Here is a 17,937-nt window from a genome sequence, read left to right on the forward strand (position 1 = left end):
TTAACTCTAAAAATGATATGGTTAGTCTGCACACAGAAGTTTTACATTAATCAAGTGAAACATTATCATAGAGAACCAAAAAGCAGCTTTCGGATGATCACAATATCGAAGAACAAATTTGGTTATTATTTCTACCTCCTGCTGGGTTCCTGAAGTGGATGTGAAGTCAAGTGATTTTACAGGACTGACTGCCATTTGGTTAACAGCATCTGTGCTTCTGTAAGAGAAATGAAAACACTAGTGATATAATAAAATAGGGTTGAAATCATTTTGTTTTAATTATTAAAGCTGTCCCTATTTCTGTCAAGGAAAATGTATTTGTGTGATCTCTTCCAGTTAGATTTGGGAAGCATAAAGTTTTAAGTTAAAGCATACACTATTTTCAGGAAAATGATCTAAGACAAGAGTGGCCAACCACTTAATTTTTAATTTAGACATACAGCACGGTAATAAGCTATTTTGGCCCACAAATCCACACCGCCCAATTAACCTACACACCTGGTATGAAATCGTGGGCTGAAATAGCCTATAACCATGCTGGTTGTCTAAATTAAAAATGAAAAGGTTGGCCACCCCTGATCTAAGGGAACACAATCAGCCAGGGATAAAGTCCTTTGATTTTTCTGATTTTTAAAATTTAATTTTTAAAAATGTGGACATTCAGCCCACAATTCTGTGCTGCCCTACGTTTTTGAACAGTGGAAGGAAACCGGGGCCCCTGGAGAAATCCAACACAGATACGGGGAGAATGAACAAACTCTTTACAGAACCAAGGTCCGGTCCCAATTGCAGACGCTCCAAAGGCGTTGTGCTAACTGTTACACCAACTGTGCTGCCCTTCTATAACCTTCAACAACATTATAGATAGAGAAATCTCTCTCTTGTATATTCGAGTTTATACATAGCGTTTAGTTGATAGCACTCTCAACTGTGAATCAGCAAGTTGAGGTTTCCAGTTAGACTCTAAGAATTATAGCTAAAAAATTCAGCAGCATAAGGAACTGATAATTCTTAGAGTTACCGTTGTTGAGGGGGCCCATTATTGCACGCACTGTTCATATTGCAACTTAAAGATGGGGTATGTTATGGGAGTTTGCAATTCCAAAATAATATAGCTAATGTCAAATAAGTGTTCTGTGCTTATTGATGTTGCTTTGGTTATTGTGTATAGTTATAGCAGATAGAAGCACACAGCTTAAGGAATATGTTGTCTGCCACAATTCATGGTATTGTACCAACTTGCTACACCATATGTATTCACAAACAATGATCCCCAAACAATATCAAAGCATCGTGTATCCACAGCAATCGTTTCTCCAAGATACCAATTGAAGGAATATCAATTTAAAACAAAGATATTGATGCCATATCCCAATTTTCATGGTACTAAGTTACAACCAATGTGACTTAACATAATATTTTTAGGTGTCTGCATGTCAATTAATAGTTTGTCACTTATAGAAAATATAAACAATGCAGAAAAATCAGCCACACCTGATAAAAATAATTTTCACTTTTGAAGGAGCACCTTTGATTATTGAAGAAGCATTTTGATGGCTACGTCCATACAGTAACTGCCCATTTATCTGTAAGTAAAGCAAATCATGTTATAAATTTACATTTTGTTTTTTTCAGGATCGGATATTTGTCAAGTGTCAAATAAACACAAAAGAAATGATTGGAATTTTAGGAATGAGAAAACTATATCATTAAGTGTCAAGACATGGTGAACCATTCACAATCTTGTCATATATTAAATCTAATCAATAAATCATGGAAAATCAGGATAATTTGCTTCCAAATTATATGTGTGGAATAAATCAACTCCTAGTTAAGGTACAATATGAGTTTGAAGGCAAACTTCGACAGATAAGGGCTACAGGAAACTTGAGGGGCTACAGGAAACTTGAATTGAAGAGATGAGGCCAAAGACAGAAAAGCCTCATCACGTCGAATGGTAGGTTACGCTAGTGAGGCTGAGTGACCTACTCCTGCTCTTATTTTCCAATATTATGTTCTTAGAGATGTACAATTGCCTGACTTCCTTTCATACTGGCTTCTAACTGAAAAGTTTTGACCTGTGAAATTATCCTAGTTCATCATGTTTTATGTGTGGGAGGGGAAATTTAATGGGGGAAACAAATCTGTTGCATGAGAATCCCTGAAGAAAACAACCAATTACAATTACAATGAACAGGACTAAACAAGATTTCAACCAGGATAACTGCAATGTTACAGAATGTAGAATGATTTCTGGCCTGCTGACAATAGAATGCTTAAAACTAATAAAAATACAAAGTAACACACAGAATTTTTTAAAAAACACATTGAGCAAGATGCTTAGTTTTATCTTTTGAAGGAATTATCAAAGAAGAAAACACACATGATCCATTTGAAGATTGATAACTAAATTACATAAATAGCAGGTCCATATCTTTGTGACGCTGGTGTTCTATGAAATATACATGGGGAGAGATATTTACCTCCAGCAATTCATCTGCAATCTGTAGCCTGCCATCTTTCCCAGCCGCTCCATTTGCATCAATGCTAACTACAAAAACACTCATTCTGGATCGGTCCTTGTTGCCAGCTAGGCTGAGGCCCAGCCCACTCTTCCCCTTTTCAAGCTCAATCATGTACAGCTCACCCGTCAGGCTTCCATAGCGTTGCTTGATCTTCCCTTCATGGATTGTGCAGAACGTTAAAAAAAATCAGTGAGATGTTTAACAACATTTACTGCTCTTTACTTTCTTCTCAAACCAATTATATTTATGCACAACCCACTGTCTTAATAAAATGTTTCAACTTTTCTATCAGTTCTATCATGAAAATTGAACTTGCAGCACACAAGAGTACCGGAAAAACTCAGCATGTTGCTATATGTACATAACATGAGGGACTCTCCATAGCTTTTTCCTGGGGAGACAATAGCAAATACCAGGGGACATCTATTTAAGGTGAGTGTAGTAAAGTTTAGGGGAGATGTCTGAAGTAAGTTTTTTTTTACTCATAGAGGGTGCCTGGAATGCATTGCCGGGGTGTTGGCTGAGGCTGGTACAATAGGGACATTCAAAATACTTAGATATCCATATGGATATAAGAAAAAAATAGTTTATGGGTGTGAGGTAGGGAAAAATTTGATTGTTGTGGAGTACATCAGGTTTACACCGGTCAGCACAACATCATGCCTGCAATTTGCTGTAATATTCTATGTCAAACAGCGTCCATATGAAGTAAAAGGCAGTTGATGTTTTGGGCCTGAGTCCTTATTTCAAAGGGCCAAAATCAGCCAGATGCCTGAAAATAAATAGTGGGGGATGTGGGAGGGGATGTTCAGGCTAATAAATAGGAAATTATATGTGGATACAGGTGAAAGAGGGTAGAGGAGAAAGAGGCTGAGAAGTCATAGGGGAATAATAGGTGAAAATTGTCTATTTAACATGCATTATAACTCAAACCATGTTACCTGCCCAAATCTGAAAAGGCAGGAGTACACGTGTTGCTTATGTCGTATTGGAAGCCTGTTTTTTTTTTAATTTTCAAAATTCCCTCATGGCACAAAGGCATCACTCACTACTCATTGTTCATTGGCTTCTTTATGTTAAGAGGGGAATTGGGTACACTTTGTATTCGATCCGGCTGTTAGCTTTACACCATAGAGCAGGGTTGACCAGCCTTTCCATTTTAAATTTAGACATACAGCATGGTAATTGGCCATTTCAGCCCACGAGTATGTACCGAGGGTGTAGGTTAAATGGGCGGCACAGACTCGTGGGTTGAAATGGCATGTTGTCATGCAGTAGTCTAGATTAAAAAGTTGGCCACCGCCACCCCCCCCCCCCCACCTGACCATCTTTGGATATGTCATATGAACAATAAACCATAAAAAAATTGAGATGTTCTCACCCAGTGTTTACAACTTATGTCTCATTAGCTAGTGAGCAAAATCTATTCTCACCAAGATCATTATTATAACATGAACCAAGGCTTAAATCTAGTACTTTTTAAATCTATTAATTTACTACGATTGAACAACTAAAACTAAACTAGCAGATGAACTGGAAATAAGTAAGTATTTTATGGAATTATCAATCTGTATTTCCATAGATTCTCAAGATTTTTTTTACAAGTGCTGAATTAACTGTATTCTATTGGTAAACATGGAGAGGTAAAGAGAAGACGATGTGAGTGGGATTCTCCATTTATCCTGCTGAGCCCTTTAATCGGCAGCCACAAGACAGCACAGTCCTGATGTCTTCCCGATCATTGTGGTGAACTTTCGACAGGCCAACTTAAAGAGCATGTCTGACGAACTATCACCAACATACTGCTTGCACAACCAGAGGAGCCAACGTATTTGACCACTGCTGCACCATTAAGAGGGTCTACCAAGCCATTCTAAGTCCGCAATTCTGATCACTTGGTTGTACTTCTACTCCTGGTGTACAATGAGAGAGTGAGGACCATAATATCACTGGTGAAGACGGTGAAAGTATGTGGGAGGGAGATGAAGGAGTGCCTGCATGACTGCTTTGAATCGATGGACTGGATCACATTCAAAGAGTCATCTTCAAACTCAACTTAATATGCCATGGCTGAGACTGACTTCATCAGGACCTGTGTGGATGAGTGTGTGTAAGTACCCCAACCAAAAGCTGTGGATGAAAAAAAGGATATGAAGCATGCTGAAGAAGAGGTCGATGGCATTTAAAATCAGTGATCAAGATCTCTGCAGGAAGTCCAGGTTCTAACTATGGAAAGCTATCTTAACAATTCCAAGGGAAGCTAGAAACAGAGTCAGATGCTCATCAGCTAATGCAGGGCTTGCAAGCCATTATATCCTACAAGGTGAAGCCTAACATCATAAATAACTGTGATGCTTCACTATCCAGTGAGCTGAACACATTTCAAGTTCGACTCGAAAAGGAGAATTCAACGGAATCGATGAGAATCCCTGCAGAAGCTGACGACTCTGTTATCTGTCTTTGCGTCAGAACAAAGAGGGTGAACCTTCGAAGGTGTCAGGCCCTAATGGCATACCTAGTAGGGTACTGAATATATCTGCCAACCATCTAGCTGGAGTGTTCATGGACATTTTCAGTCTATCACTGCCGCAATTAAGGTTCCTACCTGCATCAAAAGGGCATCTGCCCAACAAAAGCACACTATTGCCCAGTAGCACTCACATGTACTGGTATGAAATGCTTTGAGAGGTTAGTCATGGCCAGAAATAACTTATACCTAAGTAAAGACCTAGACCCAGTGCAATTTGTCTACCTCCATAATCACACCATAACAGATGCAATCTCATTGGCTCTCCCCTCAGCCATGGATGTCCAAGACAACAGGAACATGTACATCATGCTGCTTTTCATTGATTACAACTGTTTTCAACACCATCATACCCTCAGTACTGGTCAGCAATTTTCAAAACCTGGCCCCTACATTGCCTTCTGCAACTGGATCCTTGACTTCCTCACTGGAAGACCACAGTCAGTACGAATTTGTAAAAACACCTCCTCTTCACTGACAAATAACACAGGCACATCTCAAGGACGTGTGCTTAGCCCACTCTCAACACCCATGACTACGGTCATTGGCAGATTCACAGACAGCAATGAGAAGTGAGATACATCAGCTGGTTGAGTTATGTCACAACAACAACCTTACAGTCAATGTTAGCAAAACAAAGGAATGGATTGTGGACTTCAGGAAGGGGAATCCAGGAGACAGGTGCATAAAGAGCATTCAGACAAGTTGCATCAGGGTCATATATGGATCTGCAAATGCACAAGAGAGGAAAAGGCTGAAGAAAGTGGCACTACTCTTCATCTCTTCATTACTTTTAAACTCGGCCAGCACCATCACGGGTACTACTCTTCATTACTCTTAAACTCGGCCAGCACCATCACGGGCACTACTCTTCATCTCTTCATTACTTTTAAACTCGGCCAGCACCATCACGGGCACTACTCTTCATCTCTTCATTACTTTTAAACTCGGCCAGCACCATCACGGGTACTACTCTTCATTACTCTTAAACTCGGCCAGCACCATCACGGGCACTACTCTTCATCTCTTCATTACTTTTAAACTCGGTCATCACCATCACGGGCAATACTCTTCATTACTCTTAAACTCGGCCAGCACCATCACGGGCACTACTCTTCATCTCTTCATTACTTTTAAACTCGGTCAGCACCATCACGGGCAATACTCTTCATTACTCTTAAACTCGGCCAGCACCATCACGGGTACTACTCTTCATCTCTTCATTACTTTTAAACTCGGTCAGCACCATCACGGGCAATACTCTTCATTACTCTTAAACTCGGCCAGCACCATCACGGGCACTACTCTTCATCACTCTTAAACTCGGACAGCACCATCTCGGGCGCTGCTCTTCATCTCTCCATTACACTTAAACTCAGCCAGCATCATCACGGGCACTACTCTTCATCTCTCCATTACACTTAAACTCGGCCAGCACCATCACAGGCACTACTCTTCATATCTCCATTACACTTAAACTCGGCAAGCATCATCACGGGAACTACTCTTAATCTCTCCATTACTCTTGAACTCGGCCAGCACCATTACGGGCAGTACTCTTCATCACTCTTAAACTTGGCCAGCATCATCACGGGCACTACTCTTCATCACTCTTAAACTCGGCCAGCATCATCACGGGCACTACTCTTCATCTCTCCATTACACTTAAACTCGGCCAGCAGCATCACGGGCACGACTCTTCATCTCTCCATTACACTTAAACTCGGCCAGCACCATCACGAGCACTACTCTTCATCTCTCCATTACACTTAAACTCGGTCTGCATCATCACGGGCACTACTCTTCATCACTCTTAAACTTGGCCAGCACCATCACAGGCACTACTCTTCATATCTCCATTACACTTAAACTCGGCAAGCATCATCACGGGAACTACTCTTAATCTCTCCATTACTCTTGAACTCGGCCAGCACCATTACGGGCAGTACTCTTCATCACTCTTAAACTTGGCCAGCATCATCACGGGCACTACTCTTCATCACTCTTAAACTCGGCCAGCATCATCACGGGCACTACTCTTCATCTCTCCATTACACTTAAACTCGGCCAGCAGCATCACGGGCACTACTCTTCATCTCTCCATTACACTTAAACTCGGCCAGCACTATCACGAGCACTACTCTTCATCTCTCCATTACACTTAAACTCGGTCTGCATCATCACGGGCACTACTCTTCATCACTCTTAAACTTGGCCAGCATCATCACGGGCACTACTCTTCATTACTCTTAAACTCGGCCAGCATCATCACGGGCACTACTCTTCATTACTCTTAAACTTGGCCAGCATCATCACGGGCACTACTCTTCATTGCTCTTAAACTCGGCCAGCACCATCACGGGCACTACTCTTCATCTCTCCATTACTCTTGAACTTGGCCAGCACCATCACGGGCACTACTCTTCATCTCTCCATTACACTTAAACTCGGCCAGCATCATCACGGGCACTACTCTTCATCTCTCCATTACTCTTGAACTCGGCCAGCACCATCACGGGCACTACTCTTCATTACTCTTAAACTCGGCCAGCACCATCACGGGCACTACTCTTCATCTCTCCATTACACTTAAACTCGACCAGCACCATCACGGGCACTACTCTTCATCTCTCCATTACACTTAAACTCGGCCAGCACCATCACGGGCATTACTCTTCATCCCAGTGAGGACATTTATAAGAGATGGTGTCTCAAGAAAACAGTCTCTATTATTAAGGACTCTCACCACACAGGCCATGACTTCTTTTTATTGTTACCATCAGGGAGGAGGCTGAACACAAATACTTCTTTCCCTCTGCCATCAGATTTCTGAATGGACAATGAACCACAGACACGTACTCACTTTTTCTCTTATTTTGCACTAATTTGTTTTTTTTTTCTAATTTAAAAATTACATTGCATTGCTGGTGCAAAACAATGAATTTCTTGACATTTTTGTGATAATACATTCTGATGGTTATTATTTAGTGACTTCTGGAAAAGTATTAGCGTTTCAAATGAAGTTCAAGTGGAGCTAGATGTCTGTCCTCAAAATAGTCTGTTGGCATTTATCATGCATGAACATAATTACAAAAATGCTCAGAGAACTACTTTTGAAATGCACGAAATGGTAAGTCACATCTTTCTAGCAAGGAGGAGTAAGGAATTTTAAAAAATGGATACACCTTTCAGTGAAAAGGAAGTTAATTGATTAATGCCTCCTTAAAATTATCACCAGAAAAATGCTACACTTAATTCAAATACTGGCTTACTTCCTGTTTACCTGCCAATCAATTTGGGCCATTGCACTGCAGAAGCCAAACACACATTTTGTGATCTCACTGATGTGTACTATGCTTGGTGCATTGCTTTTGGTTGTCTGCCACTTTAACTCACCACCCCACGACCACTCCAATCCCTCTGACTGAGGACTCCTGTACTCTTACAAAACAGAGTCAATGCAATTTCAAGGAACAAAACTTCGTCTTCCATCTAGGCATGATGCAGCCGCTTGGATTGGATGTTAAATTCGCTGATTTTAGATATCATGCTGTTTCTTCCTGTCTATATAAGAACCATTCCAAACTGCCTTCTTCTCTGTGTATAGTCTGGATTGCCTAACATCTCCCAGTAAGCTTGAACCACATCAACAGCAAATTATACAATCAATGGGGCAGTGCAACAAGTCATTACAAAGGCCACTAGTGTTGGAATCTAGAAGAGAAGGTAACAATAGTGATAAAATGAGCTCTGTGAAGGTAGAGTGAACCAAAGGACCAGGCTGAATCAGTGAGAAAATGTTTCCTTTAAGGGACTAGTTAATCCAGAATTTATTTTGAAACTTTGCAATGCCTGCCAATACAACAGCCAATGCATGCTGTTCCAGTTCTCATCCTCAGACTGCTGAATGCTTGTCACTAACTCAAAGCAGCTTGACACACAGGCATGGCTGACATTAAAGAGTTGGTGTGACTTTTTAAAATCTGTCCCCTACAACACTGCAACAAACAAATTTTTAAAATGCAAGGGCTCATATTAAGAGCGTCTCCCACTATTTAAAAAATATTGATATACTATTTTAAAAATCAACATAATGGATTAATTTTAACTGACAAACTGTCATGCAATATTTTGTTAATCATAAGTTACATACTCCAGCTGTAACCAAATTCATCATCTTCCTCCAATTCATCTTCTGACTTAAAGCTATTATTCCCTGGTAATGCCGCAATATTGCTGATCTCTTCTTTTTCGACAGGTTCTGGTAGTGACTGCTGTGGAACTGTGAGTCCTGCTGTGATTTCAGTCTCTGAATCTGGCTGGTTGGATGCCTATACATTAATCACACATAAAAACATGAGATACAAAGCCAATAGTGAATGATACAAAGCTCATCACAGCTCTACTTTCAGATATGCACATTTGTAGACAGTCATACTGAGGCTTCAGATATTGGAAAAACCAACTGATTACGCTCTACACACATTTTATTACAATTTGAACTAAAACAGAAAAAAGCAAAACAGAAACACACAAGGAATACCTTCATTCCTAAAATAGAGAGAGCGTGAAGTACAATATTTACTGGTATGTTGACCAATTTAAATTTTACTTGAAATGCACTTCTGGCAAATTTCACTTTTGACATCACAGCCTTCAACATGGGATCATAAAGAAACAGGAGCTACAATAATCACCTAATCCCCTCAGCCTGCTTCACCATTCCTAGTTCACTTTCTACCTCAGTTATAATCTTTTATCCCTGTTCTCCTGGATTTGAGAAATCATTTCACATTGGGCTTGAAATTACTCAATGATAAAACATCTATAACCCTTTTGTGTACAGAAATTTATAGATTATCTGCAGGAGTATGTAATGGATGCACTAATGCAGCAGTAGCAGGGGTCAGCTATCAGACCATTTGCTTCACTGTCAGTGTTGCAAGATATTAAAGACTCCTTGTGGAAGATTAAAGATAATTTTCATATCCCATCAGCTTCATGAATAGCTCCATGCAAGAATCTCTGACTAATCTTTATCACCAGGACCTATTATTCACACAACCTATCACATCCTCAGATGACTTCCAATATTTCAAACACATATCCAATTTGCAGTGTGTGTGCATTGCTTACTTTAAATTTAAAATTAGATATACAGTAGAGTAGCAGGCCATTTCAGCCCACAAGCCCATGCTGCCCAATTACAAGGTCCTTGCACAGTGAAAGGCAAAACATTTCACTTGATCTCTACTACCCTTCAACTTCTCTGCTGAAGATCTGATTGGCATGTGGTGAGAAAGATTTTGCATCCTCCCTTCAACTTTTCATTCACAATGGTTTCATTGGAAACTGCTGGTATGTCAACATCTTATTTTTTTTTTCTGTTGCACTCAGTTGCCATATGGATCACATGTGTTTGCTAAAAAGGACCTGCAGCTCTGCAGATGCTGAATTCCCCAGATTATGCCATAGAATTGATAATCAAACAACCATTTCCTACACTTTTACTGGCACCTTATCCTCTGTAGGATTCCTTCAAACATGACAGATTCGTCACCTTCTCGAGATCCACAAAGGAATATTGAGGCAAGACCCATCATTCTGTCTGACCCTATCCTGCAGGGCTGAAATTTCTTTCTCAACTTTTCCCACTAAAACCTCACCCACACGTCTTGTCTCTTGCTAGTCACATCTGCAAATTTTCAAATCCTCTACACCTGAAAACTTTCCAGTACTTTGGACCTAATAATTTCCAGCTTCCTACCTCATCCTCACTTTAAAGAAACTCAATTCCTATTGTAAGTTAGAACAGCCCAATAGCCATTTAATTCTTGCTTGAATGGAGGTCCAATTGTTTCCACTATTACTTCCATTCCTTCTCCAGGTGAAAAACTTAACTCAGCTCTTCCACCTAAAGGATACTTTTTTTGAATATTTTATTTAAAATTTTACCTAAAGGATACTTCAATGGAAAGTTGTACAAGTACTAATTGTGACTGCCCGTCTCTCCCGTCCATTTGATGGTAATCTATTCCCATGAGAAAGTTCAGAACGTTTCAGGAATCTGGTGTAAGGCATCTGAACAAAGTGATCTGCTCAATGTAGTTGGCAGATTAAACAAGGGCCCCAATATTGGGTGTGGTGGCCAGAAAGGACATCCAGACTAGCTCCTTCTCCTTCCAATGAGTTTAGAGATTTTGCAAAGACAGTAATGGTGGAATTTTCTAGTAACTTAGTGTCTAAGTCTCAGGTGCGTAAAGGACAGAAAGGATCCTTACTCTCTGAATATCATAAGCTTTATGCTTGCATCCTTGCTCAGAGTCTCAATGAAGTTCAATCCAATTTGAAGAACATTTGCAGCCTTCTGGACAAAAAACATAAGGTGGAGCTGCCATAGCTCTATAACCGTAGCCCTACTGCTGGTGTGGACCCAATGAAAAGCAATGAGTGGAGACAGGGCACTTCACCACCCTGTCCAACAGCCTATGGCTTAGTACAGGCTTTAAATGGCCTGTTAAAAGGAGAACAGTAGTTTATTTTAAAATCCTGTAACTGCAGGGTCTAAACCCAAGATGGCAGCGCCTGTGTTCATCAGCAGCCTCGAGGATTGAAGACTCCAGGGGAGCAGAGGATTGGCATGGGGCACCATAAAATGGGGAGAACACCTGCCATTTGAGAGGGAGAAATAGGTGATGACTCTATGGGATGGTGACCTTAGTGGTCACCAGCTCTGTGGCTGAAGAACATACAGGTTGCAGGCTGTTGGTGACTTGAGGCAAGGATCCAACAAAGGCTGTGGGCTGCTGACAATTAAGGTCAAAGGACTCACACCAGTCTGCGGACTGCTGGAGATTGGCTGGAGAATGGTTGAAGGGGGTACCAGATATCAGAACAGGGATGTGAGAGGATGCTGAGGGTGCTAAGGCTTCCTGATCGTGTCAGGTTTGGATATGGAGCTCAGGTTGCTGATTGTTTGGAATGAAGTCTGTGTGGCTGCAGAAGCGCCGTCAGTGAATTCATGGGCACAGAGACTGTGTGTGGGGGGGGAGGGACGACTCTCTTTTGCTTCTCTTTCCCTGACTGTAAGAGGCCTCTGGCAATTTCTGCTGATGGTGAATCTGTCTGCCATCCTGCCATAGACATTAACTTGTATACCTTCCTTGTCTCTAGCCTGTGTGAACTTCAAAATCTGTTGAATCTCTAACTTTTTCCAGTTTTCATGCACAGACATGGACCTGAAACATCTCAAGTGCTCACAAATAAATTGAATTATTATCATGAAAGACTACAATAAAATGATTACTTAAAAGAAGGGTTTAAATTTTGTTACAAAAGAAAATAAGTAATTGGCCAAGTAGTTAATGTAAAATATAGAATTTTGGAACAAAACTCCCTCAGATACTGGGGTGAACTATAGATTTGTTCCTAGACTACTCTCAGGAAGACATACATCATAAGATCTGATATTGGAAAGCAAGATCCCACGATTAATGTGTTTTATTGATGTTTTCTGAAGGATAGCTATGAGTAAGATAATGAGAATAACTAGATTTTTTTGTCGGAATGTTTCTATAAATTTTTTTAAAAACACTTGAGAGAGCTGATGGCCTCGATTTAATATGTTTTTTTCTGAAGTACAGTATTTCTGACAGTGCAGCATTAGCTCATAAATGAACAGGGATGTCAGCCTGAACTCTTGTGTTCAAGCTTCTGGATTAGGTTGAACAAAAAGACTAATGATAAATAGGAAAGTGCCACTGAGCCACAGCAGGCTTTTCTTGAATGATGCTAAGAGAATGGGTGCATATCCACCAGGCTTTCTTGCTGAAGCACTTGTAAGCAGTCAGTATGTACAAAGCATCAAACACAAATCCTCTTTTTTTGTTTGCTCATTCAGCTCAAAATAGTGACTGTGCACAATGAGATTAACAAATTTTGCTGGATGACTCATCCCATCAGTCCCAGTGATTAGTTACTTCAGATTTGAAGAGAAGGGTAACAAAAATAAATTCCAGCTCTTCAGTGGCAAAGAAAGCATCCAATAGGAATCCAGATTATTTGCATCATCACAGAAGACAGAATATGTACTAGAAGTAGTGCAGAATAAATATATAACGACAACAAAGAACTTAAATACAACTAACTACGAAAAATAGCAAGGACTAGGTACCTGATAAATCCCATGGAAGTGATAATATACATATCTAAGTTCTAAGAAACAGAAATCATAAACTTCCCAAATTCAATAGATTACTACAATTTTGGAACTGTTATTCAAACAAAAAAATCAGAGAGAAAACAGATAACCATGGATCAGTTAGATTTTTTTTTTTTTACAAAACTTACTACAGATGTCACTAAATGTCAAAGAAAGCAGTGTATATGTTATACAATTCTGGAATGGTCTGGAAATGAATCCTTGATAGACATTATCTAAATCTTATCAACTTCTGTTGCTATTTTCAAGGAACATGGAGTATAAATTTATCTTCCTTACTTAATGATATTAAGTTTATTGTCATATACATTGTACAGTGTATATATTCACTGAAATAAAATAAAATATTACAAGCAGATTCTATGTTTTCCCGGCTAGGGAATAAAATATATTTGGGTGGCAACTTTATTTATACACTGAGATTAAACAGGGCATCTAAAAATTCTCGTTAAAGCACACTTTTGTTTTAATAAATTTGCAAACGCAGTCTCCCACTACCACAAATGTTGCAGAGGAATGTACCACATTTGGGAACATCGCAGGCGTCAGCACAATGGGATAGCCTTGTCCAGGGAGATCAGCCATCCTTAACACCAATTCTCCCCTGCCAGGTAAGTATAAAGCACATTTATTATATGTTCAATAATTTAAAAGCTGCAATGCCAGTAGAAAGCATGACATACACTCTACAAGTACGTTCCTCCAATTTACTGGATTTGCGTTAATTCTTTAAGGGTTGTGACTTCAGAGGTTATTTCTTTTTGAGCCGAAACTGAATGCTTGTGGCTCATTGGCTAGTGGGAGACACCATTGCTGGGCCAAATCCAATCATTATCTAGGAAGAGTGGTAGTAGATTCATTCACACACTTTACTGAATCTCATTCAAAATCATACCTCCAGATTCAGGAACAGTTGCTACCTCTCAAACATCAGACTCCTGAACAACACGCTTTCAGAGAATCATTTAAGCACCCTTACTTGCTCATTATTTAAACTAAATATTTATTTTCTGTATTTGCACAGTCATTTTGTTTACATTTCTTTATTTTGTATACATTTATTTCTTCTTCTTATAGTTTATAGTTACTGGTTATTAAAAATTCTTCCTGGCCTGCAGGAAAAAAAAGAATATCAGAGTTGTATGTAATGTCATGTATGTACTCTGACAATAAATCTGAACTTTGAGTAGCAAGTCAGGAAGAAAAGTCTGTTCAATGTTGCAATCTACTGGTACTGCAGCAGATCAAAAACTAACTAGGTGGCAAATTGGTATCTTCCCCACCCATGGGCTCAGTTACCAGCTTTGCAACATTTCCAATCCAATGGGTGATAAAGTATAATTTTCCATTCTTTCTCAAAATTTTCCATTCTTTCTCAATACAACTAAAAATATTGTCATAACAATTCCAACAGTGAAGTTGGAATCTGAACATTTACATTGTCTTGTTTAAATACTGACATTTTTCAAGCATAATAGGATGCCATGATGCATCTTAGTTTCGATTTTCCACATGACCTTTTTAACAATCACATTCACGTAAATTAAAGCACAGAATAGCTATCCAAAAACCTCGTGGTATAAGACAAACCTTAAATGGATTGATTGCAAATAAATTAGTTGGGAAAGGGCGTGGAAAAGTCCTAGCTTGATACGCAGAAACCTAAGACAATAAAACAAACAGATGTTTAACTTTGATGAGAGACAAAACTCCTCATCGTCCAATGGTTACTGGTGATTTATCATTAAATTATGAAGGAGAATTGAAATTGAATAATAATCACTGAAATTGTAGTTCAATTAAACATCCAGCAATACATTGCTGTGTCAATAGGAATCAAGACCACATAAAGGTGATTCACTAACCTTGAACTTTTTTTCAGAAAATGGATTTTTAATCATAAAATAGGGTACTCGGCAAAAGGCCTTCTTATCATTTGAAGCCAAACAGATCAATTAAAATGCATATATGCGATGAGAAAATGAATGTTCACAATAAACCCATCAAAAATAGCACTTTGTGGAAATGCAGTTAGACCACTTTCTGATATAATGGACAAGACAAAGGGAAGGATCTAAAAATAGTGAGGAAACAATTTTTCATTCTAACATCAGACATCACTCTAAGCTTGATATTGAAACATGGAAACAATTTTAAAACATTATTAACCATGGACGTAAGAAATATTTTGATATTTTTTTAAAAAGTGTTTTTTCAATGATTCAGAAGAACTAAACCAGTTTACCATTAGATCCTGATTGAACAGAGTTTATAGATTTCAGCTGCAAGCTTGGAGCAATTGAGTGAGAACATATTTGAAATACTGTGTGCAGTATTTCTGCTATAGGAAAAATGTCATTAAGCTGAAAAGGGTGCAGGAAATATTCACAAGAATATTATTGACTGGTGGCCTTGAATTATAAAGATACTAGATAGACAGATATTTTCCTTGCATCAACAAACTGGATGAACTAACACAGAAGAGTATCTGTGATATGTTAATATATCTTGTATAATATTTAATCTTTGTTTTTCTGCTCAAAATATTTTAATTTGTTTTCCAACAACTAATGGAATACAATCTACAACATCATGCATTAAATAATAATTTAAAAAATAGTCAGGAATATTTCTTGCAAGTATGATCATTGATTAATTTCCATATAATTTACAGCAGGAAAAAATTCTTTCTTCCAACAACCCCACCCTCGATCATGTATAAACATTTCATAACAATAAAATTTACATTTTTTTAAGCTTTTCTCCTTTAGGAGTCCAATTAAGACAGGCCAGCTCATTTTACACAGGATCATCACTTGTTAGTATAGATGCACCCAACAAATCAGTCTGCAATACCTTTGAATCAAAGCTCCAAAAGTTGAATGGATCAGACTTCAATGTACAAAATAATATTCAGAACTTAGAAAGAATATTATAAAAGATAATAGTAATATATAGCAAGACAAAAACATTTTGTTTAAAAATAATAAATTTTAAAAAAAATTAAAAGAGTAATTATATAAAAGCAAACACACCAATCAAAAAGGTTGGAAAAAAAAACAACATGCAAGCATCATCCAACCTGTCTAACGCGGGTCTGTAAAGAGTCAGCAAGTGGGTTAGTACTGCTGCTGTCGTTGCTTGATTCAGGCAAAGGGTTAGACTGCAGGAAAGACAAAGGTTGTTTCTGAAACCAAGACAAAAGTAAAGTCATAATCTCCATCAAAGCACTCACAAAAAAAAATATCCAAATACTTCAAGTTTCAATCCAATTTTATCTGATAGGTATAAGAGTGAATTCAGCAATCACACATTCCACATACTAGATCAGAGGATAAGGGGTACATTCCTGTTATGTTGCTCTAACACTCACTACTTCAGAAAGAACTACCCATTATCATTAAATTCATTATCATACAACTATGAGTCAGATTATAAAATAAATACATGTATTTTAAGATCAAATTAATAAATCTGATCTCTCTCTGAATCCAAACATGGAACTATTATTTCCTACTGAATATAATTGCTCAAAATTCATGCCAAGGTGTGTTTGAAATGATACAAACTGTCCAAATGTTGAGATTCTAATGAACCAATTACATGGAATTGTTTTCATTAAACTGATCATTTCTCTGAGTTGATTCATGATTTTCTAACTCAATCAAAACAAATCACCATTCTTGTATCACCTCAGGACACGTGGCAATGGAACAGCAGTCTTTACTAGCTAAAAAAGGCATTTTTGGATTTCATCTAGAGTTAGTTTTTATTCCAGCTTTTTACAACCAGCTCTATACTCTAAGCTGGAGAGAGTTTATTGAATTTACATCCATATATTTTAAAGTCTTATTATGCAGACTACTGGCTAAATTGTTGCATTGGACTAATCTAATTTCAATAAGTGTGCTGTTGTCAAGACGGTACAAAATTGATTTGTGTCTTATATCACTAATGTAAATTAGGACTCATTAAAATAACAAATCCTAATATATGAAGCTTCTGAATGATTATTATCTGAATGCCACAATGCAAGCTCTCAAAGCAAAATAAATTTGACAAAAATGTGAAACATGGTTACATTATATTTTTGAATGAATATTGATCTTAACAATTGATTGGGAGGACTGAAAACTAAGGATTCTAATTAACATTTGTTAGTTGTTTGGTTTTTAAGATAATGAAACAAAATAATACATTATACTGCTTTTAAATAATTGAGTCAGCGATTTTCAAACAAATTTAGCATCTCTCATAAAATTATGCTTGGATAAATCAAGGGATTGGTAGAGATGAACGTCTGACGACTGGCAGCCAATAATAATCAGTAATCTAATAATATAGTTAAACCATGAGAAAATAGGTGAAAAGGAGCAAAATATAGAGAAAAACAAAGGAAGAGTGGTCAGTCACTAAATTGGTCAACAAAAAATATTATGAATATAGGATTAAAAATGTTTAATGTATCGTTCTAAATTCTATATCATAGAATAATCACACATCAATTTCCACATCTATGTTAATTTACAGTTTGTCTCATCATATTCAAGGTAAAATGTTTGAAGTAACATTTCTAACTCATGCTATCATTGATTATATTCAAAACTAAGTTCCAAGCCATAACATTTGATTCCATCAATCAATGAATCAATTGATGCCTCCAT

The 17,937-nt window shown here is 38.1% G+C and overlaps 1 protein-coding gene and 1 pseudogene across 10 annotated transcripts in view; both read right to left on the bottom strand.

Moving 5' to 3' along the window:
* Positions 1–17,937, bottom strand: part of LOC138755360 (multiple PDZ domain protein) — a 199,200-nt gene that overhangs the window by 54,304 nt on the left and 126,959 nt on the right. For 6 of the 10 annotated variants that reach the window (XM_069921206.1, XM_069921259.1, XM_069921198.1 and 3 more), the window contains 6 exons: positions 16,356–16,460; positions 14,864–14,935; positions 9,206–9,383; positions 2,484–2,680; positions 1,495–1,586; positions 136–217 (listed from right to left, as the gene is read on the bottom strand). In XM_069921206.1, coding sequence (XP_069777307.1) covers positions 136–217; positions 1,495–1,586; positions 2,484–2,680; positions 9,206–9,383; positions 14,864–14,935; positions 16,356–16,460 — 726 coding nt within the window. The remainder of the gene's footprint in view (positions 1–135; positions 218–1,494; positions 1,587–2,483; positions 2,681–9,205; positions 9,384–14,863; positions 14,936–16,355; positions 16,461–17,937) is intronic. The other 4 variants (XM_069921217.1, XM_069921237.1, XM_069921230.1 and 1 more) reach the window with 4 other exon arrangements.
* Positions 13,742–13,892, bottom strand: LOC138752050 (U1 spliceosomal RNA; annotated as a pseudogene).

This window comes from Narcine bancroftii, chromosome 1 (genome assembly GCF_036971445.1).
Source record: "Narcine bancroftii isolate sNarBan1 chromosome 1, sNarBan1.hap1, whole genome shotgun sequence".
In the NCBI taxonomy this organism is placed as follows: domain Eukaryota; kingdom Metazoa; phylum Chordata; class Chondrichthyes; order Torpediniformes; family Narcinidae; genus Narcine; species Narcine bancroftii.